General features: G+C 46.1%; 1 protein-coding gene across 1 annotated transcript in view; it reads right to left on the bottom strand.

Moving 5' to 3' along the window:
- The window catches only part of Ns3 (nucleostemin 3), a 73,428-nt gene extending 50,399 nt beyond the window's left edge, over positions 1-23,029 (bottom strand). Inside the window, exons 1-4 of the mRNA XM_065425194.2 lie at positions 22,820-23,029; positions 16,243-16,375; positions 15,264-15,387; positions 5,173-5,259 (exon numbers count right to left, since the gene is read on the bottom strand). Coding sequence (XP_065281266.1) covers positions 5,173-5,259; positions 15,264-15,387; positions 16,243-16,375; positions 22,820-22,897 — 422 coding nt within the window. The 5' untranslated portion in view covers positions 22,898-23,029. The remainder of the gene's footprint in view (positions 1-5,172; positions 5,260-15,263; positions 15,388-16,242; positions 16,376-22,819) is intronic.
- Positions 23,030-27,545: the final 4,516 nt, after the last annotated feature.

The following is a 27,545-nucleotide window of genomic DNA, read 5'->3' as shown; positions in this document are numbered from 1 at the left end:
TAGATCAATGCCTGCTAGCCGAGTTGCTACCCACAAAACATGCCGATGGGCGCGCGACAAATCTAGGAAGTCCGACTAACCGCGACCGGATAGCGAGCGAATATGTTCGCCCCATGCTGGATCCTAACGCCTGGTTGTTCGCGCGTACAGTCACACGAACGGTGGCGCGTTCGAAGGCGGCCACGTGAGACGGTCTCGCAGAAGCATGGATTGGCGCATGCGCGGCACGGCATGTCCGCACTGCTTGCTGTCCCGAACCAAAAAGGAAGCGCCTTGTCTTTCGGCGCCCAAGTAGGCAGCGCAACACTCGCGCCATCTCTTGTACTGCGCCTCAACCACTCCGACCGCGCGGGCACCAGGCCACGCGAGCCATGCGGGAAAACAACATATTAGGGGACGCGTGAGAGTCGCGCATCCCCACAATATATATATATATATATATATATATATATATATATATATATATATATATATATATATTGCTCCACAGCCTTTTGGTTTTCATTCTACTGCTACTCGCGCATCCACGCATGCAAGGGCGCATGGCAGTTAGTTTTGGTTTTGTCTCGCGAACTCTTTCTGCTAGTTACGCTTCTAGAAGCTGATGTCTATGTGGTTTCAGGTCTTTCAAAGGACCACTGTTCACTCGTCTGTTGCTAACAGGGGTGTGATTACAGCTGTTCACAGGTGGGTACTGGGGTATACAAACGATGCTGCCATGCCTCCATTCCTTTTCTCGAGACTCGGCTCGTGAAAACTGATTGCCTCTGGCTGGCGACGGAATGAAGGATTACTGCCACTCGTTTGGCTTTTCTGACGGGTGCACAACCATAGAGTTTTCTTGTGTGCACTCACATTCCCAGTTCGATTACGCTTTGGGCAGGCACACTGGTTGCTCTGCTGCAAGTGAGTCGAGCAGCGATTCCTCCAATGTGGACTACTGCCAAAGTGTCGAATCAGAATATATCTATTTTAGTGTGTCTACTTTTTTATTCTTACTACAAGTACTTATGGAATCCCATCTGTATTAATGTAGAAACAATGCGAGTTTACATACGAAAAATACTTTTCAGCCCTTTTTGGTCACTCTAAAGAATTGCAATAAATTTTTTTCAAAATAGGTCTGTCAGCAGATACCGTTACGGCGCAAGCAAGAGTGGCACCAGTCAGAAGAAGACGATTTGACGTGCAGAGGCGGAATCACTCTCAACAGCCATCTTGTCTATGCATCGTTGTCTCTCGTGTAAAACTTTTTTTTGTGTGTGTGCTCACGAAAGTTTTGACGGGAATTCAGGGTGCACGCTCCTTTCCCAAGCGTATCACTCCTGAAGAAAACCGAACACCAGGCTGGGGAACGCTTGTGCCCATTTGAGAACCAGTGGGTGCCCGGTGGCGGTGGGAATCGAACCCCCAGCCTGCTGCAGCTGAGGCGGGCACTCTACAATGACGCCACTGCTGCGGTAAAATATTGTAAATACATCTTTATATGTGACTTCCGCAATGTGACAAATTGGCGAGAGGTGTGGGATACCCACGGGAAACAACAACGGAGCTCCGCAGTGGTCGTCACCTTCGACTGAACAACATGACAGACGAAACAGGACCCAACATGGCACGGCCCACATCAATGCCTACAACCCAGACGGCTGTGCTGGCTCAGCTGCAGGATCCAGCAGCATTCTGCGGCACCGACCACCTCAACCTGGAAGACTGGATCACCACGTATGAACGCGTAAGTGCTCACAAGAAATGGGATCCAAGGATTATGTTGGCTAACTTAGTCTTCTATCTACAAGGCACAGTGAAAGTGCAGTACGAGGAAGGGCTCAACGACTGGGACATGTGCAAACAGAAGCTGAGGGACTTGTTTGGCCGTCCCGCCGACAGGAAGAGCACCGCTAAAAAGAACTAGAGCTAGCGAACTGTGCCTAGACGTCCACAGAATGATACGTCTCTTACATCCAGGACGTGCTGGCTCTGTGCCGTAACGCTCGCAGCGATATGGCTGAGTCAGACAAGGTTGGGCATGTACTGAACGGGATTGCTGACAATGCTTTCAACCTGCTCACGTGTAAACATTGTGAAACAGTACAGGACGTCATAAAAGAGTGTCAATGCTTTGAGCAGGCCAAGAGCCGCCGCATTGCAATGCCGTTTGCACGTCTGCCGAACACAGCTGCGACATCTTGTGATGACAGGCTAGGAGTGCAGCGGCCATCATCATCAGATGACCTGACACGGATAGTGCAACGAGAACTTGAAGCCATGGCACTTGCAGCCTTCTTTTTCTGCCCCAGTGAGCTGAACAACTTGTTTACAGCCCCATTTTTGCAAGCAATAATCCACAAAGAACTGGTCAATCTTGGAGTTCATTCTGTATGTGCCGTTGCCGCTTCACCGCTGTCTCATGCTCCAGGTCCATTGGCTGGTCCGTGGTATTCTGCAAGTTACCGAAATCCAGTCGAGGGGCGAACCGCAGACGATCGGCCAATCTGTTTTGCCCGCTGGCGTATTGGTCACATAGCTCGCCATTGTAACAACCGTACTGTCTCCTCCCGTCTGCAAATGCCATTCACCAGTTACAGTCGACTCCCTATAATTCAAAGTCACTTAATTGGAATTGTTAGTTAATTGGAAATGAAGTGGGGTTCCCGTCAATTTTGCATGCAATTCGACAGAAAAAACGCTCGGTAATTGGAAGATAGAAGTCTAAAATATTGTTTAATCAGAAGTTATTTTCAATCGAATGCCTGGAGGCAAACGTAATGTTTGATAAATTTGTTATTTTTAAAGTGCAAAACAGCTTTGCATGACACACAGGCATCATCAGCATCACAGCTGACCACAGGGCCACAGCTTGTTAAGCATCAAAGTTAAGCACCGAGGCTGCTGGCATCGCAGCTGACTACAGCGCTGCAGGTCATGAAGCGGCAAGATTAGCCTTGTGCTACAGTGTACGTGTGCAATCAGTACGCTCCAGACCTCTCCAATTGTTTCCTCGAGTGGACTCGGTAGTTCCACGCACAATTCGGATGCAGTTGCAACTATGGCAACTCGCGGATTTATTGGCCGCTTTACTTGGCGACAAAAGTAAAATTTTGAAAGAAATTGGGGAAGGAGGCACCGCCAAGCAAGATATTGCAAGGAAGTACGGCATCAAGCCGAACACTCTTTCAAACTTCCTCAAGAACAAGCATTCAAGACTTGAAGCATTTGAAAATGATCAGTTCAAAATGTTTCGCAAGAGAATGCGCACCAGCACCCACCCAGAGTTAGAGCAAGTGCTGCTCATTTGGATTAGGGAGGCTTGAAGTAACCATCTCCCGCTAAGCGGCGATATCTTTGCAGCGAAAGCCTTATCCCTCGCTACGATGCTAGGAATTGAGAACTTTGCTTCTTCCGATGGATGGCTGACACACTTTAAGCAACGTTATGAGCTGGTGTTTAAAAGCATGAGTAAAGGTCCGTCAACCAGGAAACATGTGCGAAGTGGAGAGACAAGCTTGATGAATACTTGAGCGAGTATCAGCCAGAAGACATCTTCAATGCCGATGAGACGGCACTCTTTTAGAGAATGTTACCCGAGAAGAATGACCTTCAAGGATAATGGCTGTGCCGGACGGAAATGCAGTAAAGAGAGAGTGTCTGTTCTGATTGCAGCGAACATGACTGGCACTGAGCAGTGTCGCCTGCTGGTAACCGGTAAAGCCGTTAAGTCTATGGTAGATGCTGTAAAGGTATCAAATCTCTGCCCATCGACTATGCATTTAACAGGAAGGCTTGGATGACAGCGGATATATTTAAAGACTGACTAATTAAAGCGGATCGCAAGTTCGTATCATTGAACCACAAGGTATTGTTCCTTGTGGACCAGGGCAGTGCCCACATGAATGTGCCGCCCTTGACTGCCGCCTGGGTCGTTTACTAGCCAGCCAACACAACATCTGTGTTGCAGCCCACGGACCAGGAAATCATAAAAAATGTAAAGGTATTGTACCAGAAGCATCTTCTCGAGCGGATTCTATTGTGTATGGACAACTCAACTCAGTACAAGGTGAGCTGCCTCGGAGCCATCCACATGCTGGCGCAAATATTGCAAATACATCTTTATACTGGACTTGTGCAAAGTAACAATATTAAATCTGCAATAAAAAAATTCGACCTCGGGGGTTGCATTTGGCGAAAAAAACTTTACCCCCAAAGCGTGCACTTAAATATAGGCACACAAGTGTTTTGGCATTGCATCCACATTGAAAAGCAGTTGCTGTGCCTGCAGCCTCATGTTCAGCTACAGTGTGCTCGTCATAGCCACTGGACCAAGGCAGGTTGGCGAACTTTAATAGCCCCGCCCCAGTGCAGAAATAACACTTTCAAATGAGCGCACATTTACACAGCGTAAAATTTTTGTAGCATGAAAGGTCACTTCACACAGCTACGCAGCTTATTCTACTTGGCTCTCTGCAGTATTGTTAAAGGGGCTGTGACATCAAATTTTCAAGTTTGAATTATACACTGCGTGTCAAATCCTACGCGCCCCACAGCAAGCTGGATAAGCTTGAGTGCATTCGGTGGATAGAAAATTTGTATTTTATTTTGTATGGCAGTTGAACCATATATCAGTCTGGCAACACCAAGTGGTGACAAAATGAATTGTATCCGCAGAAACAGATCCCTCAAAGTAGCGAATGCTGACCTTGAAGGTCACACTTTTGTGCACTGCAAGCAACTGCAGGAGCTGGAAATGTGTCATGGTAACCATGCATTATTTTGTCTTTGCATATTTACATATCAGCAGTTTGTTACTGCTTTCTATCGTGTCACCACAGCATGAATGGCAAGCACAATTCAACGGCAACAACTCTGCTGCACCATTAGGCACCAGAACATGGGGAGCAATATGTTCAATGCAGTCTCAAACTGCTTCAACGCAGTTTGAGACCGCATTTCCTGAAATCACACAGTCCATACCAAAAAGGCAGTCGCTGTTGATGGGAGGGGCATAGAGGCATTCAAATTGGAATTTAAAGTTAAAATTCGCGCTGAGAGCAGATTCTTTTTTTGGGTGCGTGTATAACCATATTGGGCACTCTACTCTCAATAACAATAAAACACAGAGGACAGTGGACAAGGCACAGGTGGCAACCTAGCACCAGTTCACCCAGTTCAACCTACTCGGCCAGCTGTCGCCGCCAGGCCACAAAGCTCTCCTTCTCCAAGGCGTGAAGTTCCTCAGCACTGGTGCTTTCATCCCAGGGAGGTCTGCAACAGCAGTCAACACATCATTATCATCACACTTATCAGCCTGTTTCTATGCCCACTGCAGGACAAAGGTCCTTCCCTGCGATTTACAATTACCCCTGACTTGCGCTAGCCGATTCCAACTTGCATCTGCGAATTTCCTCATGTCATCGCCCCACCTAGTTTTCTGCCGTCTTTGACTGCGCTTCCCTTCCTTTGACACCCATTCTGTAACTCTAATGGTCCACCAGTTACCTACCCTACGTATCACATGGCCCGCCCAGCTCCATGTTTTTCTTCTCTTAATGTCAACTGCAGTATCGGCTATCCCCATTTGCTCTCTGATCCATACCGTTCTTTTCCTGTCTCTTAATGTTACGACTAACATTTGTCGCTCCATAGCTCTTTGCACAGTCGTTAAACTGTTCACGAGCTTCTCGGTAAAACTCAAAGGTCCTGTCCCATATGTTAGCACCGGTAGAATGCAGTGATTGCTCACTTTTCTTTTCAACAGTGATAAGCTCCAAGTAAGAATTTGGTAATGCCTGCCGTATGCACTCCAACCCATTTTTATTCTTCTGCAAATTTCCTTCTCGTGATTAGGGTCCCCTGTAAGTAACTGAACTAGACAAACATACTCCTGTACGAACTCTGGAGGCTTACTGGTGATCCTGAATTCTTGTTCTCTTTCCAGGCTATTGAACATCATCTTTATCTTCTGCATATTTATCTTCAACCCTAGTCTTACCCTTTCTCAGTCAAGGTCCTCAATCATTTGTAGTAATTCATCCCCAGTTTTGCTCAACAAGGCAATGCCATCTGTAAACCAAAGGTTGCCGAGATATTATCCACTGATCCTCACTCCAAAGCATTCCCAGTTCAATAGCTTGAAAACTTCTTCCAAGCACGCAGTGAATAGCATGGAAGAGATTGTCTCTTCTTGCCTGACCCCTTTCTTTGTAAGTATCTTACTACTTTTTTGTGGAGAATAAAGGTAGCTGTGGAATCTTTCTAGATATTTTCCAAGATATTCACTTATGCCTCCTGTACTCCTTGCTTACGTAATGCCTCTATGACTGCTGGTACTTGTACTGAATCAAATGCCTTTTTGTAATCTATGAAAGCCATACAGAGAGGCTGCTCGTACTCCGCAGATTTTTTGATTACCTGATTGATGACCTGGACGCGAACCACTGTAGAATATCCCTTCCTGAATCCAGCCTGGTCTCTTGGTTGATTAAAGTCAAGTGTTGCCCTGACTCTATTGGAAAATATTGTGGTGAATATTTTATACAATACTGAAAGTGAACTAATGGGCCTATAGTGCTTCAATTCTTTAACATGTATTTTCTTATGGATTAGTATAGTGTTGGCATTCTTCCAGTTTGCTGGTACACTTCAAGTCGTGAGGCACTGCGTATAAAGGGCCGCAAGCTTTTCAAGCATGACATCTCCTCGATCTTTGATTAAATTGACTGTTATTACATCTTCTCCTGCTGCTTTTTCCCAGGTGATGTCTTGCAAGGCCCTTCTAACTTCATTGTTAGTTATAGAAGGAGCCTCTATGTCCTGTTCATCACTACTTCAAATGAAGGTAGCGTGGCTGCTCTGGGTACTGTACAGGTCAGTACAGAACTCTTCTGCTGCTTTTACTATATCTTCGAAATTGATGATAACATTAACCTGTAGTGACATCTAATGACTGTAATAACATTGGACTGATAACACATGTGGCATTCCAAACACCAATGATGCTCTCGCTTCTCAAGCAAGCTAGCAAATACAGAATGTTCCACGAATTCGGTTTGCACACACATGACTGCATTCAAGCATTTATGAGTACAGACGAGTGTCCGTATAACAAAGTCATATCCAACAAAGTACCTTCGTTATTCAGTGAAACATTGCAACGAAGTTGATGGGGAAGCCAAACATTCTTTGTCATACCCATTACTTTACAACAATGGCTGACTCCCTCCCCCCCCCCCCCACCCACCCACCCACCTATGGCTAACACTGGCTGCCAAGATAGGGGGAGGTTAGGTTTGGAATACTTCATTAAGCCTTTCAAATTGTTATAAGCCATTTCAATATAAGGTTTGACTGTATTCAATACTCATTATAAGCAAACATTTATTACATGCCAATAAAGGTGATAAATAACTAATATTTATTTTGTTATATCTATTAACTTGGAATATCCTATCGATTAACCTGTAATATTCCCATTTCTTTATATTAAGGTTTGACTGTATAGCTATTTATTCTTGAATGCATGTGCATACATGTACTACACTGTCAATACATATTCATGGCGGCACCATCTCTCACGGTTGGGATAGAACATGCCACATACTGTAATTCTTTTTATTGTTGTTTTCTCATAGATTCCTGCAATATCTACATTTCTTTTTGTTTAGTGTCACTGAGGCGACGTCTGCTTCTGATCTACTGTGGATGAAACAGGGAAATAGTAATGCACCCAGACAAGTTAATAAATTCTATGCACCGTAAGAGTCTATGCAATATTTTTATGCAAATGCCCCATGTACCTGGATCCCTTTGTTTACAAAAATGCACCTAGTGCTTTGCATCTAATTATCAGACCAGAATATTCTGAACCTTGAACACCAACATGTAAAAGGCGAAGTATAAAAAGTAATGAATAACTTGAAACTAAGCCCAGTAACATCTCACTTATCAAATTTATTGCATAACCGTGCGTGACATGATTACAGTGTTGGGCAGCAGAAACACTGCAGCTGTCCCGCAAACACACTAAAGTAGCACACCCCATAAATAATGACGGCATAGGGTGAACGGTGCACTGTACGATAAGGGCACAAGCTTCTTTTGTATGATGGTCACATATTGTTCAAACTTTAGACAGGCGAGTCCAGGAAGAGGCGAAAAATGCTAACTGTACGCTCATTTTGAAACGTTGTCTGCACAACCACACAAGACAAGTTGCGTGAGTCGGCAGCTGTTGTTTAAATGACCAATTTCACAAACATTAAGTCAATATATACCACTGCATTAGCCCAGTTTGTCATACGCAGTTGACAGAGTAAGACATCAGCTCATTGCATTTTCGTTATGGAGGGCCAGAAACCTAGCTGTGGCCTAATCACATGAAGCTTATTGTTTGTTTCAGTGTTCCACAAGTGTTGCCTATGATTTCGCAGTTTCATAAAAAAGGCTTCAGGTCTGTGACAAGGACAGCAGCAGTAAAAGTAGCTTGCGAAGTAATTGTTGTGGCCGGATGCTCTGCCAGCACATTACCCTTAATGCCCATGTGGCGAGGTATCCAGCATATAATCAATCCCATGCTAGTTAGATATATATGTTGTACATAGAACGAAATACAGCTCAATGGGTACAGCATTTTAGTGTTTGCAGAGTGACATCAAGGCTTTTTCAACGCTTAATGAGTCTGTAAATATAATAGCTTTTTGAAGTTTTGATTTCCTTATATGCTTTACAGCGGACCATAGTGCAGGGGCCTCAGCCGAAGGATACAGTTAAACCTCGATATAACAAAGTAGGTAAAATTGGCAATTTGCTTGGTTATACCAAAATTTCATTGTATTGAAATTCGACCTTTTATGCAAATAACTAGTCACCGAACTATTTTTCTTGCATGGAAAGGGGCCGCAGAGTTTTTCGAATTATCAGGCAGTTGAAAAACAAAAACAAATTTCAATGAGGAAACAATTCATTTTGATGAATTTGGGAGTCGGTGACAAATGATACAGTTTCATGCCACCTCGACTATATATCTTCACGTAGGCGGTACGAATGAAGCAAAGCCAGCCACGCATTCGCGTGCACTCCACCCCTGCGGCTGATAGCGTCGGCTGCACTGGAACGATGATATCATGAACGTCGGCAGCGAGGAGCGAATGCTTTCTTTGCCTCTCGCTCCAACGTGTCACCAAAACTCAAGATTATGCAGCCTTCAATACTAAACGCGTGGGAAGACAGCTTACACAATGCCATGCCGTTTCGGCATGCCCACCATTTGCATGCATGGCAGATTACCTCTAAAGTAGCATGCACGGCTGCGTATGTGCTCAGCAGCTGCACTTACAGCCATGCGCAGCTATGGCCGAGACGCACGCCAGAAATCGTGATGCGTGTGAACTTACCTCCTGTCCCTCTTTCCCTTTGCTCACTTGGGAATGTGGCACTCGTTTATGAAGCCACCATCTTTCTTTCGAATCCTCGCATATTTTCACTCACACCTAAAGCACAAGGTGCACGGGGCACGATAAGATCTTATCGTGCTTGGAATTTATGCAATAAAAGCTCATTAATTCACAACTCGTTAATTCAAAAGTTTGGATAATTTGAAGTAGCCACCATGGTTTACTCAACAATGTATTGAAAGCAATATGTAATGCATCCCACTAATTCAAATTGAAATCCGCACCGCCACCGGTGAGTCGAACTCCATGCCATCGTGGATGGGGAAAGCGCTAGTGAGCGAGAGCACGTAGGCGATGTTGGCATCGCCGCGCGGGCTGCGCAGCTTTGCTTTTTCTATCTACAGCCCTTTGTTTAGGCCAAACTGGAGAGAGACGCGTTTGCGCCAGGCCAGGCATGGCCAACGCCTCTGTTGCAGGTCGGTTCTCTCCCTCTCTTCAAGACCTTTACGATACAAAGGTAGACGCGGCACTGCAAGTCTTTTTTCATTCTTTTTCTTTCTTTATTTCATTTTACATCTTGGAGGCTATGCTATTTCTCTACGAGGTGTTCCACCAAAAAACAGCACCAGGTAATGTCTAAAAAATGGCGGCCATGACGTGTGTCAGCACTCGCAGTAGTACCAAAAAAGCATAAGCTTTAAGATTCGTGGCTATTATTCAAAGGAAAGCGTCGCTTCGATATGTGTTTCGTCGCCACTTACATGTATAGTGGGACTCAGCAGCGTGCAGCTACGAAAGTAGAATGGAGACCAACATTGCAGCAGGTTGTGGTGCATTTCGCGAGTGCATTTTAGAGTGCAGCTTGTTACGACTTTGCACCGCTGCACCACTATTACGACTTTCTGGTCCCGTAGCGCTCGTCACCCGTTTCGTGACAGAGCGTTGGTAGCGAAGACTCCGAGCCAGGCGTCGATGAGAATAACAAAAGGGTTTTTATACATTATATACAGGTCATTGTACAGGACAAGATCGGATCGGCACTGGGGCCGAGAGCTCACACAAACGCGACTGTTCCCGCACGGCGACGTCCGGCGAAAAACGCGTGACACATCTCACCCCAGTCGAGAGCGGCACTTTCTCCCGGTGGGTCGGCGGATCCGGTTTTCGAGGCGGCCGCTTCGCAGCTTTATACTCCCCGAGAACCATTGTCACTCAAACGGCCCAATACAAAGTCAGCACTCGACGGTTGTCCGAGAGGTCCAACCAGCGACCGCGCTGGCCACCCAGTTCAAAGTTCGCGCGCGCGGTGACCCCCAGGCAAAAGGAGGTGCGGCGCCGGGCTGTCTGGCACTTGCTGACACGTTTGAACATGTTGCCTGCCGATGCTTCTCCGCAGGACACTGCTGCCTGACGGCTCAGCATCCTGACTTGTCAAGGGAGAATTTGGGCGGTCGCAGGATAAATTCTGCATCTTGCAGATCCGGAATCCGGGCTGGTGGTAATGGCACAACAAGCTCTTGCTCCTGCAGTGAGCGTAGGCAGTGCAAAGGCATGTTTGTAGTCCAACATTCTTGGTGCCGGTCGCTGGCAGCTAGGCACGCTACGCCGTTAACGCTGCGCAGTGCCAGCCGAAATGCCATTCTTTCTGGATGCACGCGCCGTACCTGAGCGCTGCTCTCTTCAAAGCATGCGTAGAACGATCCCCAACCAGCGCATCATTTTGAATGGTTGTCTGCGACCGGCGACGAAGTAGCGTGGGCCTCTTTTTTACAGTGATGCTGTATACCTCTACCGTCCAAGGAAATTTTCGCGTCATTGTAAGCAACAAACTCCCCACATGTGGGCCAATACCGAAGATAGTGCAATACCAGCCCAAGCCGCGGCGGAGGTGAAGCAGGCGTTAAAGGGGCCCTGAACCACTTTTTATCGAAGTGGAGAAATACATTTGAAGTGAAGATAGGCTATTTCAGAACCACTTTGGCGCAAAAACTATTTATTTATTTATTTATTTATTAGTTACCTGCATCGCCCCGTAGGGCATTTCAGCAGGGAGGTTACAAACTTGAATCAATACATCAACAAATTAGTTCAATGCGTGGTAAAAAGCATCATTTTCTGTAATATATACAATGGTCGATGGCAAACTGTTCCAATCTCGAACAGTTCTAACAAAAAAAGAATAACGGAAGACGTCACCCCTACAAGAAAATTCCCTGACCTTCAAACAGTGGTCAAGTCGCCTAGATATATAGTGTGGTGCCTGGATATATTTATCGCGGATTATGCCTGTTTTAGAATAATAAATATCGTGGAAAAATGTTAATCTAATATGCCTTCTACGATCCTTCAGCTCTTGCCATTTAAGTTTAAGTTTGCTTTCTGTCATGCTAAGCTGCCGGCTATAATTACCAAGAACAAATCTAACTGCCCTATTCTGGATTTTTTCTAATTTGTTTATAAGCTCAGATGTGTGTGGGTCCCAACAAACACATCCATATTCAAGTATTGAACGTACATGACTAAAGTACAACTGCGTCTTCAAGTTACTCGGTAAATGACTAAAATTGCGCCGCAAGAATCCCAAAACTGATGCTGCCTTATTTCCAATATAGTTAACATGCTTGTTCCATCGTAAATCAGAAGTAAAAAACACACCTAGATATTTAAATTCCTTGCTTACTTTTAGAGTTGAATCATGAATTCTATACCTATAGGGATGATTAGCTCGTTTTCTTGTAAAGGTGACGTGAACAGTCTTATTTATATTTAACGACATATCCCAACGCACACACCAGTCTGCGATAGTGTTTAGGTCAACTTGCAGGATTTGTGAATCGGAAATGGCATCTATGACTCTGTAAACAACACAATCATCGGCAAACATCCTGAATGAAGACTGTATACCAACTGAAATATCATTAATATACAATAAAAACAATAGTGGCCCCAACACTGAGCCTTGGGGAACTCCCGACGTAACTGACGCATATTGCGAAGATATACCGTTCAGAACCACAGCCTGTTTCCGCAATGACAAATATTCGGCAATCCACGCTATTATTTTACCATCCAAGTTATAAGCTTTTAATTTGGAGAGTAGGAGACTGTGTGCGACTACATCAAACGCTTTACTGAAATCCAAAAAAACGCAGTCCACAACTTGTTGCTTATCAACTGCCGAGGCTAAATCATGAATAAACTCTACCAACTGTGTATTGCACGATAAACCACGCCTGAAAACATGTTGGCAGGGACTTAGGAGATTATGCTTAGTTAAGTGGGCCATAACACAACTGTATATTACATGCTCCATAATTTTGCAGGTTATACTAGTTAAGGAAACGGGCCTGTAGTTCTGAACGGAGTTACGCACCCCACTCTTATGTATGGGCACGACTCGCGCTAACTTCCAATCATCTGGCATATCAGTTTCATTGAGGGACTTCTGAAACATCCGGACGAAATAAAAGCATAACGCGTCCGCACAGTTCCGTATGATAGCGGCAGGAATGTCATCAGGGCCGCATGCCTTAGCCTGGTTCACATCTTTTAATAATTTACGGATACCATCGACACAAAAGGTAACTTCTGGCATGGGGTCTATTTCAGCAGGTAATTCAAAACAGACAGTACGTGAGCTAGACGGCAAGAAGACAGATGAAAAATAACGGCTAAAAATTTCAACTTTAGACTCATTATCATGAATAGCTTCCTCATTTTTCAAAGCAACCGAAGATACTTCAATGCGTTCAGCAGAAGCGGAGTTATCGGCAATCAAACACTGCCTCAGCTGTGCTCCCCTTCCACCTCCAATGCCTTGCACTGCAAAAGCTACAGTGGAGACGTCACCATGGCACGCAGTTCAAATTTCCGATTTGGTCCCTATGCCATGCTAAACACAAGCCAAACGTGGCTGTCCTCAGAGAGCCACAGTGCACTTAGCCACTAGACTCGTGGCAGCACCTCACGGCGGCCGCGGTGTAGCCTTGCGCAGCGACCAATAGCAGCCATGTATTGGAGTGTGCTTTATGACGAAATAAAGCACGCAGAAAAGAGCGAGGAGCATAGGGTTTTTGAAACGAGAGCGTTTGAGAAAAAGGTGACTTGGCTCTCTGCTTGCGAGCTCCATGGACCGCGTACGGCAGTAGAACTTGGCTGAGATGTTCACAACAGCGTATGCTACCTGCGGACTGTTATTTCACCAAGCTCGAGGGGTGGTTTAGGGCCCCTTTAAGCACTCCCCATACATGGGCCGATCCCGAAGATAGCGCAACATCAGGTTTTGCCAGCGCACGCTTTTCCCAGAAAATTGTCACCTAGCGACCGAGGGGCATCTCTTTGTTCTTTCTTTCTGCGCATGCTTTCTTCTTTTGTGCTTCTTTCTGTGGCCATACTAGCTACGGACGCGATGAAATGTGAGCTCCACACTTGCGGAGTGCCATACGGTTGCACTTTGCAGAGAGTGTCATTTATGCGCGCTTGCGCTTCGACATAGTTGAGGTGTCTGCCTCGAGCGAGACAGTTGCAGTGTCCACAGCAAGAAATGTGAAAAACAAACAAAAAGCAAGAAACGTTGCGCTTTAAAGGCGACATGGAGCTATCTTTCTGTCGTTAGTTTTCTCAACATCAGTGCCCGTGTTGCATGTGCCAGCCTTATAATAAGGGTGCTTCGGTGGTGCCTGGGAGCGGAATACATGAAAAATGCAAACAGCACGTGCTGAGACCCAACAGCGACTTTTTGGTGGCTAGCTCATATGGTGACGCCTTATGAACTGATGGGTTGATGGACGAAATGCTTAATTTTGATTTAAATTTGAGGCTCTGGACAGGGCTTGTCCTGAAGGCACCAGTCGCAAGACGGATACGCAGATGGTGGATGGAGTCTAGAATTTTTAATGCACTTAGCATTGCGGAATTATAGCTCCATAATCAAGGCAAAAGCGGAGAAGACTGTTATACAAGTTCAACAGGCACTTCCAATCACTACTCCATGTTGTATGTGACAGAAGCTTTAGAAGGTCCACTGTTTTCAGACATTTTGTCTTCAGATATTTAATATGGGAAATAAACAGGAGCATAGAGACTAAAATGATTCCCTGATATTTATGTTCTCTGCTCATAGAGAGTTGGTCTACCCGATCGTAATACTTGGTAGTGGTGGTATCCCTCCCTTGTTTGAGAAAAGTATGCAGGTACTTTTTTGGGTGTTTATTCTGAAGCTGTTCTCGTACGCCCATTTAGACAATTTGTTTATTCCAAGCTGCACTTGTCGTGCGCAGATAGCAATATTGCATGACTTGAAGCTTATCTGCACATCATCGACATACGCAGAATAAAACATTGCGCATGGAAGTACTGGGTGCATGCATTTATTTTTACAATAGAAAGTGTGGAGCTAAGCATGCCCGCTTGCGGAACGACAGTTTCTTAGGTGAATGGTCCAGATAAGGCACTGCCTGCTTTTTATAATAAGGCAACTTAGTTGTCATAAACATGCATCCTGTGTACCTTGCCTTCTGAGTACGAATAAAACAGATGTTATGTTGAACATCATTCTGCATGTGTGATTGGACAACTTTGTTTATGTCTTGTTACAAGTATGCAGCTAAACTTGACAACTGTGATTAAGAATTCCCAACTACAACCTTTCACTGGAATTTTGAAGTTTCTTTGTTTTCCTGGAGATTACGATCCCATAATTTAGCACAGGCACAATGCAGCGATTATGTAGTTTTTCTTTTTGTGGCTGCCACAGCCCTTCAATTACGAGTACAATTCCAACATTTCACCCTCCCCCCCCCCCCCCCCCACCCCACCCCCAACATTCCTTTCAAAGCTTGTAGTACATGGGGTAGTAGGCTGACACGGCACACCTACCTCCTTGGGATGCGCAGCAGGTCTTTGTGTTGTTCGTGCAGATTGTGCAGGTTGGCTCTCTCTCGTTCAGACAGCACACCCTGTACCACACTGCCCACGCTGACCACTGTCACATTCTGCTTCTCTGCACCGAAAAGAATTTTTTGTGGTTGGCGCATCATCACCAGTTGCTGCTGCACCATAAAACTCTACATAACTAACCAACAAAATGATTTCATTTAGAAGAAGGACATGCTGCTACTATGCTTAGCATTAAGCGGCAATCATATGGAATGCATTTCTTATGTCTTCAGCATGGCTTTACTGGCATTGCTGCCTCCATTTAGCGCTGTGCAAAGGCCAAACTATAATGTCTGTCAAAAATGTGTTCCACGAGGTTACTGACTGAAAGATGTATCCAATGCTGTACATATGGGTTAGAACAATAGAGTGGTTTTCGCACAGTGTAAAATACATTAGTGATGACGCATTAGTATTATATCAGAAATGTATGCGTCCCTTGAGGTAGCCTTTTCCTTAATCTTGTCATTACAGAAAACACAGAAAAAGAAAATGCACATTAAGACCTGTTCGTTGAGGTGCAGACAGCGAGTACACCTTTGTCTCACGTGACGGTATGGTGCAACAAAAAGGTTTTGAAGATGACCTCAACAGAAAACCGCAGAAGAACCAGCACAAGCGTTCAAACGAAATTAAAACTATACTGCTTCAGAAATATGTTTTAGGCTGAACATGTCTAGGTGTATGCAAGTTGTCTGTTGTAAAAGCTGGGGCAGTGCCAGGATTCTTTCTGTTTTGGGGCAGCAGAGGATTCTCCATTTTCACTGGAGATGTAGGAGGACACTACACCACTTGGCACTTAATGGCGGTACAAGCAGGGTGACGAGGGGAGGGGGAGGGGGCGGGGCAGGAGGAAATATTGGGGGGCCAGCCACCCCACTTAGAGCTGTGTTCGCATGCAAGAAAAGCCATGGTTTACCAGCTGTGAAGTCAACGCCTGCCAGTTCGGCTGTCGCCAGGAATTCCTCCAGGTCATTCTGCTCCGTGATGCTGGTGACGTTGGCCCGGCCCCAGTCGTAGCCATCGTTCAGCTCTGTCGTGTGAAGCGCCGACTGCACACAGGGGCCAAAACAAAGGGCACGTCCAACTTGACAGTTCTCACAAAGGGAGCAGAGTTTGTGCATTTAAGGAGTATTTTCAGTGGAAAAATAATGTCATGCACATGCAGTCAGTGTACAGCGATAAATGACAGTGAACACAATACAGAAAGGAGAAGCAGTCTACCACCCAAACTGTCTACTAAGACAACTGGTGTATGCACATAAGGGGCACTTCCCATCAGTGTCCGCAAGGTGCAGAGAATAAAGTAGTCCAGCACCTGGCAGCAGCACACTGCCTCATAACTTCACCTTGTTCTTGAATGTTTGATATTCCTACAAAATACACTCTTCTTACTTGTAACTGAAGTAAGTAAACTAACTGCCTTTATTTTCAATAAACAGTCAGCCAACAGCTGCCACACCCCTCCTGTGTCCTTGTGTGTGTTCTACATCCACTCATAGTGCTAAACAGTTCACCTACAACAAAATTAATTGCAACATACACTATGATCATTGTCAAATACAGGGAGCACCCACAGGACAGTCGGGCTAGCCTTCTTACCTTGAAGTGGATGGACACATATCTGGATCCAGCAGAAAGATAAGTTTCATAATCGCGTAACCACACTCTAGTGCTTTCTTGTGACCCTCCTTTTGGGGCCTTTACAAAGCAGCATGTAGGCAAACACTTCTACACTGGTAAACCTCTTTGCTTTTAACTGAAGAGCTAGTGGATGGTGTAAAGAAAAAGTTGTCAGTCCCATGGTGAAGTCTTTCACTGCTTTACACGAATATAGAGATTTTGATGGTGTCACTTTATCTCCTACACAGTCTTAATGTAATTATTATTTTTCTGGAACTTTAACAACCTTTTAGTTTGTCTATTTGTATCTAACATCTTTCATCAAGTGACCCACATTGTATATGCTACCTCGAGCCACTAGGTATGTGTGGGCTGCTGTCTCGCTGAGTAAACAACATGGGCCGCTGGGTATGTGGCAGAATAAACAACTTTCTGCTGTCTGGCCCAGTAGACAACTTGGGTCACTGGATGTGTGCCATTCTTGCTTCCCATAGCTCCGCTGGTCTTAGAAAATATAGAGGCAAGCCCACTTCATAAAGTGAGCAAACTTTATAGAGAGCATACAATGCAGGGGGATACAAAACCTGTCGGGCGGCAGACAATCTAAAGCAACTGCCACAAACCTTGCCTGCGGTTACAACATACGAGATCAACATAATAGTTCTGCTGGAACCCGCAAGGTGCAAAGAAGTAATTAATAAAGGAAAAATCAGACATCCACCCGTTCGTAGCAGTTGCTACAAAGGAAACCCATACGGGTTCCTCGAAAGAAAAGCCTCACAGTTGAAGAAAAATTCGGCCTGGTCCGGGACTAAACTCGGGACCACCGCCTTTCTGGGGCAGCCGTTCTACCATCTGGTTAGCTCAGATGGTAGATGCAAAATCCCTGAGAATTCCTGGTTTCCCCTGTTGGTAGACACCCTGACATAGGAACTATCAGCATCAAAAGCTTAAGGGGTGTGGGATATGAGAAACTGCTGAATACCTTGGTACCCTGGACATGCAGCCTCGTACTCGGACTTCCATCCTGTAATGCTATGTGCAACCAGCCCACTGTTATTGAGTCTTACTCGCTGCAGGCACAAACTGTCTGGACACTAAGCTTTTTAATGGAATTCATGCCCCATATGCTTTTAACATCAGCTTCGCTTAGGCAACAAGTTACACTGGTCAACGGCAGTGAGAACATAGTGGCAATCATCATCATTATTGTTTCAGCCTATGGTCTCTGTACAGTCACTGTGGTGTTTGGAACATTGTGTCTGGTGATTGTACTGCTATTATTTGGAAAAATTCAATGTCATTCATGTGATGACAGCCTGTCAGAGAAAGAAAGGCAGCAGTCGCAGTGTGTACTAGGAACAGTACTAGCTGCGTATTTTATTATGCAACTTACTTTTCAAGTCTTATTCTATGTTATTTGTACATCAGCAGTCGAACAATAGCTAACTACTAGCCCCAGTTCAGTAAGAATACAATAGATTATCTACAAGCAAACCTGCAGGACTATGAAATACTCAGTAGGTATTTAGTATACCAGGTATACTGGTATGGCCAGGTATCCAGCAAATTATAATATGTAGCCTACGAGCACAATACATGCCTGACTTTCAATTTCATCATCTCCATGTATCATCATCTACACCTTCTTCATCTGTATATATCACCACCAGCAGCACAGCTTGATCCTCGTGGTAGTAGCATGCTATGCGGAGACAGCATCTCTAACATCGGGAACTGCTGCTGAAGTCGACGATTTCTTTCTACACGTTTTCTTACGCCATGGTGCTCTGTGCGTTCTACTCAGCGACCACGGCAGAGTCTTCCTCTCTTCTATCTTTACCGAAGTTCTGCGCGCCTCTAACACAATTCACAAGATGACTTCCAGTTACCATCCGCAGACCAATGGCTTGACGGAGCATTTTCATCATACCCTCTTCGATATAATTGCGATGTACATCTGCCCCGATTACATGATCTGGGCTGCAATCCTGCCATTCGTGACAATCGCCTATAACACGGCTACGCAGCGTACCACCAGCTTTTCACTATTTTCCTCGTCTATGCTCGTTCACCAAGGTTCATTCTTGATGTATTCTTCCTTTCGACTCCTGTACCCCCAGCGGCTCCTTCCTCGGAATACTTTCTGTCTAGCCTCGCAGACTGCCGTCACCTCGCCCACCTTAACACTGGCCTCTCCCAGAACACTCGCAAGTTTCGTTACGACTCGACCCACCATGCTGCGACTTTTTCTCCTGGCGACGAAGTTTTTCTTTGGACTCCTGTACACATTCCCGACCTATGTGAAAAATTTCTCACGCATTTTATTGGACCTTAGAAGGTCATTGGGCAAGCATCACCTGTCAATTACCGCGTCTCGCCCCTTAGAATGCCGTCTGGTCACCGTTGCTGTGGGACAGAGATAGTGCATGTTTCTCACTTAAAACCATGTATTCGATGCGGGAACGGAGGAAGCCTAAAAACAGTGAAGAAGAAACTAGGAATTGGCAAGAATCAGATGTATGCGTTAAGAAACAAAGCCGGCAATATCGTTACTAATATGGATGAGATAGTTCAAGTGGCTGAGGAGTTCTATAGAGATTTATACAGTACCAATGGCACCCAGAACGATAATGGAAGAGAAAATAGTCTAGAGGAATTCGAAATCCCAAAGGTAACGCCGGAAGAAGTAAAGAAAGCCTTGGGAGATATGCAAAGGGGAAAGGCAGCTGGAGAGGATCAGGCAACAGCAGATTTGTTGAAGGATGGTGGGCAGATTGTTCTAGAGAAACTGGCCACCCTGTATACGCAATGCCTCATGACCTCGAGCGTACTGGAATCTTGGAAGAAAGCTAACATAATCCTAATCCATAAGAAAGGGGACGCCAAAGACTTGAAAAATTATAGACCTATCAGCTTAATGTCTGTTGCCTACAAACTATTTACTAAGGTAATCGCAAATAGAATCAGGAACACCTTAGACTTCTGTCAAGCAAAGGACCAGGCAGGATTCCGTAATGGCTACTCAACCATAGACCATATCCACACTATCAATCAGGTGATAGAGAAATGTGCAGAATATAACCAACCCTTATGTATAGCTTTCATTGATTACGAGAAAGCGTTTAATTCTGTCGAAACCTCAGCAGTCATGGAGGCATTACGGAATCAGGGTGTAGACGAGCCGTATGTAAAACTACTGAAAGATACCTATAGCGCCTCCACAGCCACCGTAGTCCTCCATAAAGAAAGCAACAAAATCCCAATAAAGAAAGGCGTCAGGCAGGGAGATACGATCTCTCCAATGCTATTCACAGCGTGTTCACAGGAGGTATTCAGAGACCTGGATTGAGAAGAATTGGGGATAAAAGTTAATGGAGAATACCTTAGTAACTTGCGATTCGCTGATGATATTGCCTTGCTTAGTAACTCAAGGGACCAACTGCAATGTATGCTCACTGACCTGGAGAGGCAAAGCAGAAGAGTGGGTCTAAAAATTAATCTGCAGAAAACTAAAGTAATGTTGAACAGTCTCGGAAGAGAACAGCAATTTACAATAGGTAGCAAGGCACTGGAAGTGGTAAGGGAATACATATACTTAGGGCAGGTAGTGACGGCGGATTCGGATCATGAGACGGAAATAACCAGAAGAATAAGAATGGGCTGGGGTGCGTTTGGCAGGCATTCTCAGATCATGAACAGCCGGTTGCCATTATCCCTCAAGAGAAAAGTGTATAATAGCTGTGTCTTACCAATACTCACCTACGGGGCAGAAACCTGGAGGCTTACGAAAAGGAGTAATTGAGGACGACGCAACGAGCTATGGAAAGAAGAATGATAGGTGTAACGTTAAGGGATAAGAAAAGAGCAGATTGGGTGAGGGAACAAACGCGAGTTAATGATATCTTAGTTGAAATCAAGAAAAAGAAATGGGCATGGGCAGGACATGTAATGAGGAGGGAAGATAACCGATGGTCATTAAGGGTTACGGACGGGATTCCAAGGGAAGGGAAGCATAGCAGGGGGCAGCAGAAAGTTAGGTGGGCGGATGAGATTAAGAAGTTTGCAGGGACGGCATGGGCACAATTAGTACATGACCGGGGTTGTTCGAGAAGTATGGGAGAGGCCTTTGCCCTGCAGTGGGCGAAACCAGGCTGATGATGATGATGATGAAAGCTGGCATGCGCAAGTCTTGTGAAACAAGCCTTGTGGCGTCCCCATTTTGGGCTCAGTGGTGGGCGGCTGGTGCCGCTGTCGAAGACAACTGCTTTTTATGGCTAATCCTTCCACTTCCCTAACTGATTGCCCTCTAAAGAGTGGGCGCAATGAAGCAACTGCTCGATTTCAACTGCTCAATTCTATTTGCGATTACCTTAGTAAATAGTTTGTAGGCAACGGACAGTAAGCTGATCGGTCTATAATTTTTCAAGTCTTTGGCGTCTCCTTTCTTATGAATCAGGATTATGTTAGCATTCTTCCAAGATTCCGGTACTATCGAGGTCATGAGGCATTGCGTATACAGGGTGGCCAGTTTCTCTAGAACAATCTGTCCACCATCATTCAACAAATCTGCTGTTACCTGATCCTCCCCAGCTGCCTTCCCCCTTTGCATATCTCCCAAGGCTTTCTTTACTTCTTCCAGCGTTACCTTTGAGATTTCGAATTCCTCTAGACTATTTTCTCTTCTATTATCGTCGTGGGTGCCACTGGTACTGTATAAATCTCGATAGAACTCCTCAGCCACTTGAACTATCTCATCCATATTAGTAATGATATTGCCGGCTTTGTCTCTTAACGCATACATCTGATTCTTGCCGATTCCTAGTTTCTTCTTCGTTGTTTTTAGGCTTCCTCCGTTCCTGAGAGCATGTTCAATTCTATCCATATTATACTTCCTTATGTCAGCTGTCTTACGCTTGTTGATTAACTTCGAAAGTTCTGCCAGTTCTATTCTAGCTGTAGGGTTAGAGGCTTTCATACATTGGCGTTTCTTGCCAGCTTTACACCACCACTATAACCGTACATGGTGTAACCAAGGCTAGTTATCCACACAAGGTTAACCATCGCCGCCAGGAAACTAAAGTGGAAAAACAAGGTAAGGAGAGGAAAGAACGAAAGGTACAGAAGAAAGATAACAGATGGAGAGGGGGACAGGAAAAGGCAACTACCGATTTCTCCCGCTTGAGTCAGTCCAGAATTGCCGTCTATGCGAAGCAGAGGTGAACTGCCTCTGCCAGGGGAAGGTCCGAATACCCGGCATCGGCTCAACCCCTAGGAATATTCCCTTTTCCCCAGACACGGCTACATGCGGGAGGTTCCGACTCTCGCAGCTCATTCGGTTGCTAATGTCCTCTCGTCTAATGACATTAAATAACTTGACATTCCTAACTGACAGGTGCATCAAACAGTAATCTGTAGCGCACAAAAAACTGACTTTAGCTTTAGCTCAACGTCAGCTATTCCGGTTGTAATCGTCCGTGTCATGTCAGAACATGCGCAGCTACTCGGCAAAATTTGTCAATTTAAGCTACTCGTACAGATCCGCCGTTACGTAGATCTCAACGTGAGCGAACTTCGCTTTTCTGGCGTCAACTCCTTGACGCCAGAAAAGAACATGCGAGAACATGCGTGCGCATGTTCTCGCAGGGCAGCAACTTCGATTACCATCAATATATACATCTGTACAAATCTCTGGTGAGCCCTTCGTTTCTGACGGTGAGAGATCCGAGGTACTTTGTATCAGTTACATTCATGTGTAGTAAAGGATGCGTAGCAAATATGAAAATAATAATGCTAAAGACATCCCAGTTTATAAGCAACTCTGAACGGTTGTCACACGGTACGTCACAGCGCACCACGAAGGCAGCACTTACGGAGTCGTAGAGTCTGCTCGTGGGTTTCTGCTTGATCAGGCTGCGGCCCAAGAGCCCTCCGCGTTTCTTCTTGGTCATTTCTAGTGGTTGTCACGGGCCCAAAACAAGCGCAACACGTGGACGAACTCACAGCGAGATATATTAGCATAAAATAAAGAACCAGGATTACAGAAGAGAAACTGTACCTTCCATAGTGGTACGAAAATAAGCAGCGGAAGCGCATGGAACTAGTGAGTAAATAAGTAAGTAGGTTTGTTCCAAGTCCGTTTAACGCAGGGCAAGCACAGGAAAAAAAAAATATACAGTTTTTTGCTGTCTCTCACAGTTCAGCTTCGTTTTTTTGTTCATGTACTGTAGAGTTTCACCACAATTTCGCAGAACTATCTACGAGCACACCAACGTTTTTAGACATCAAGATAACCGCTCGGGAGATGACCAAAGTGGCGGTCACACGAACTAGTGACGCTGCGATCGCGTCTTTTGTCACTTCTACAACTTCTGGTTTCGCTTCTGCTTTCATTTCGGTGGTGCCGCTTCGTCTGTCGCTATTGTGGTCATGTTGTTAGCGTCGTGTGATGTGCGGCGGTATCTTCCGGTGAAAAGTGTCGCGCTAAAGCGTTTCTGCGTTTCATAATAGGAAGTTCCCTATGCAGTTCTGCTTTGTTCACGGCTGCTCCAGCGGCCAGACGAAACGTCAGGGCCGATTTACGCTAGAGCCACCCATCGCCGCAAGCCGCACCGAACAAGCCGCACCGAACGCGGGCGGTTCGTGAAAAGCGGGCGGTCGTCGCGAAGCACGCCGATCCCGAGGATATGAATGCCGGGCCGACCCACGGCGGAGGTGAAGCAGGCGTTAAGCATACCCCATACGTGGGCCGATCCCGAATATAGTACGTGTAATGCCGGGTCGACCCACAGCTGCTTCACCACCGCCGTTGGCCGGCCCGGCCCGGCATTTCAGTGCCTTCGGGATCGGCCCACATATGGGGCGTGTTTAATACCTGCTTCACCTCCACCGTGGGTGGGGTCGCTATTTCACTACCTTCCGGATCGGCCCACGTATGGGGAGTGCTTAAAGGGCCCCTGAAACGGTTCGGACAAATTTTGTAGGCGCGTAGGTTACAGCTTAAGTAGAACATTCGCACCACAATTTAAGTGAAGCGTTACGTATTAATGGAGCTGCAAGCGATTAGAAGTTACCCTCCTCCCTAGCTATGCTTTTCCTCCTCAACTAGCTCGCCGAGCGAGCGGCGCTAAGCTCCGCCTTCACTGGTTCAGCGTCACGATGCAACGTCACATCACTTACTTCAGGTTGTTTAGGAGCACGCCCCCTCCCGCGCGAGACCTCTCCGCTAGCCGCTTGGCCGTCGACCGATCGAGAGCTATCGAAGCAGCGTGCGTTGCGAGCATTCTGTCGTAGCGCCGAACGTGTCCGGTACTCCGCTAAAAACAGGCAAGCTGGTCATTTCGGCAAATGACTGGAGGCATAAACTCAAGCTGATGAACGAACTTTAGCGTAGACGTACGTGAGCAGCCTGATCGGTCTGCACGGTCCAGACACTTGCTGGCGCAGCGCTTAACCAGTCAAACAAAGCGCTAATATTGCTCTAACCAAGTGTAAAGCATTTTAAACATTTATAAATCAACGTGTTGATGATTACACTCCTGCGAAAAATGCACACCAGCAGCAAAGAATACACTTCGTTGCTGCTACTGTGTATAGTTGAGCTCTGTGCCACCAGGTGGCTGCACCGTGCAGACCGTTCACATTTGCCCTTCTGCTCATCTCGTGGCTCATCCCGGCACAGTCAAGCGGCCAGACCCTGTCCCCTTGCGCTTGCGTTTGCCCTAATACTGGACTCGCGGTTTGCAGGTCGCTAGGTTTGCAGTCCACAAGGCAACAAAGTCGAATCATAGTGCTCGCGAAAAGGCTGAGACCGACTCTGACCGCGGAGCTCTCGTCAAAATGGAGTACGTTGTAACACAAGCAGACGACACTTGCTGTGTGCCGGAAGTGCTGAAGTGTACTAAAAAACTATTCTTGTGTATTCTCTTTAAGTTATTTTCTTTTTACAAAAACAAAGTAACTAACATTCCAACTATTACGAGCATCATTTGTTCACCATAAAGTTGGAAAAATTATCGACCACGCGCCCTGGTCAGCCAATCAGATAGCTCGCCCATGTGACGTAATATGGGTTATTTGCATCATATGGGTAGGGGCGGCTTAAAATTCCGCCAAGCAGTGCGCTGCGATCGGCAGCGATGTGTATTTTTAAAACCTTATAATAAATTACACGCTTTACGCAGAGCACTTAGATGTATCAATTAATGATCAGAAGAACCTACTCTAACGACTCAGTACGTTTGTAGAAAATCGCCAAAATCGTTTCAGGGTCCATTACTCTAACGACTCAGTACGTTTCTACATTTTCTACAAACGTACTGAGTCGTTAGAGTAGGTTCTTATGGCGTTTTTCACTGGTCGATCTGGAGCAGCCGCCTGAATCCTAGCGAGCGCTCGGCTTTCACCAATCCGAGTCTGCCAGTGGAGCGCACGAACGCTCCGCGGGAGATCACACAGGAAGCCTGCGTGCACGTGACACAAACCGGTTCCGCAAACTATGCCCAACACAATAATGTTGTGCGCACGACCTACTGGAACTCCAGACCTGCACAGATATCCGGCTTCTATGGGAGCAACTTGCGCCCACTTTCGTTCAACCGACTGCCGTAGGTGGCGCTTTTATAACCTGTTCGTCTGCTACGCGGTGGGCGGTTGTGCGGCGTTGTAAGTAGTACGGCAGCTGTGGTGTTGCGACGAACTGCTTCTCTAGTTGATGATTTTTGCTAACACAGTGACAGAGATGTCACAAGGCTTTGATCGGTAACTTGGCTCCAAAAGTTGACTCCCCGAACCTAAAGAATGTCGGAGCGTGTAGTCCGCTGCTCTCTAAAATAGCGTTAAATAGCCGCTCCCACTGCCTTTTTCAAGGAGATTATTATAAATGCCATTGTGTATAGAGTTCGCAACGTACCCAAAAGTTTCATTGTACACGTTGTAAAGTTCGCGTCTGCGCTCTTTAGAAACTTGAAGCCACCGTAATGTTCGACGACAGAACGATTACCACTCATTTTAACTCTTAAATGTTGTCCGTGAATGCGTCACGAGCTCAAAAAGTGAATTACGCACACAGCTTCACTGCGTACGTATCTTCAGCACCACCGTTATGCTGCCGCCGTACTACGCGGAAAAGCTAGCTTTACAGTTTGAAAAGAGTTCCGTGACACGATTTTTAAGGCCTGCACTGCAGCACGTTTTAAAGCATTGGGATCGCTTCATTTTTTGCGCGCTTTCTACTGAGCTAGACATCCAACGATATTAAACACAAGATATGCTCACCTTCCCTTGAAACAGAACCGATCAGACTATTGCACATATCGGGTGGAGGACTTACTAGTGAATACTTTTACTATACTTTTACCAGATCATCTTCCTTTCACTACGGCACACAGTAGTAAATCCTAATGTCATCTACGACATTAGGCTGTCTGTAATCAACTAAAGAAAGCTAGATTATCCTATGAATATTTTTAAACAATTTTTCCAGTCTCTTAAGGAGGCTAGGAAAGGGAAATTTATGCCGTTGATCTAGCATTGCAGCGGCCACCTCTGCTCGTTGTTTACATTTCTTGCACCGCTCATCCTCTTCTAGTTTCACTATTCAAACGCAAAGCATTCGCAAATATGTCTTCTTTTGTATATTTGTGAATTTATTCATTTACCGCCAAAACAAGCGCTTTGTGCCTGCCGAAATGGCAAGACAAGCGCTGAACAGATCGCAGAAGCAGACGACAGCGAACAGGTTATGACTAGCGCCACTCTGCTCGTACGTTCTTTCCCTAGCGGCAAAAGGAGCGAACTAGACCAGGCGTGCTGGAGGAGGGAGATCTGTGCAGGTCTGTAGTTCAGTAGGTCGTGGTTGTGCGTACCGACCGGGTACCGATTTCGCTTGAAGACGGAAGTGACGCCTAGTGACGCGTTCTATTTCCGCCCGAATCCGCGTCTCGGCGGCGGAGCAAGTGAGAGCGATCCGGCGCGGAGCAAGTTGATCCGAAACGACCAGTGGAACGCGCGAACCCGCTCCAGATCGACCAGTGAAATTCGGATTCGTTGCCGCGGAGCAAAAAATCCTGCTCCGAATCGACCAGTGAAAAACGCCATTAGAGTAGGTTCTCGCGATCAGCTCATTTCTGGCCAATCGTCGAGCTCGCTTTGGTGTCGCCATTTTCCTCCAATGGTAGGCGCCCGTGCCAGTGCAGTCACATGCGGCTCAGGGAGGGGGAGGCTACAAGGGCTCCGCTGTCCGAGGGATGACTTGCCACCTGGTGTTGCCTCCGGGTTTGCAAGCGCTTAGGAGACGGGTTGTTTTCGAGCGACCTTTCAGAGCTGCAAAACAACTTCGAAATGGCCGATGTACGCTTGAGCCGCCCATCGCCGCAAGCCGCGCCGCACGCGTGCGGTCGCGCGAAATATTGCACGTATCAAACACTTGTGCACAAATTTCGGTTTACAATGTGTAAGCTATGCACTGTGCACACAGTGTAAACCGAAATTTATGCACAAGTGTTTGATACGTGCAGTCTTTCGCGCGACCGCACGCGTGCGGTGCGGCTTGCGGCGATGGGCGGCTCGAGCGTACGCTGCTTCACCTCCGCCGCGGGT

The sequence above is a fragment of the Dermacentor albipictus genome, chromosome 9, assembly GCF_038994185.2.
Source record: "Dermacentor albipictus isolate Rhodes 1998 colony chromosome 9, USDA_Dalb.pri_finalv2, whole genome shotgun sequence".
Classification (NCBI taxonomy): Eukaryota; Metazoa; Arthropoda; class Arachnida; order Ixodida; family Ixodidae; genus Dermacentor; species Dermacentor albipictus.
The sequence above is the reverse complement of the archived record's forward strand: the minus strand, read 5'-3'. Positions and strand labels throughout refer to the sequence as shown.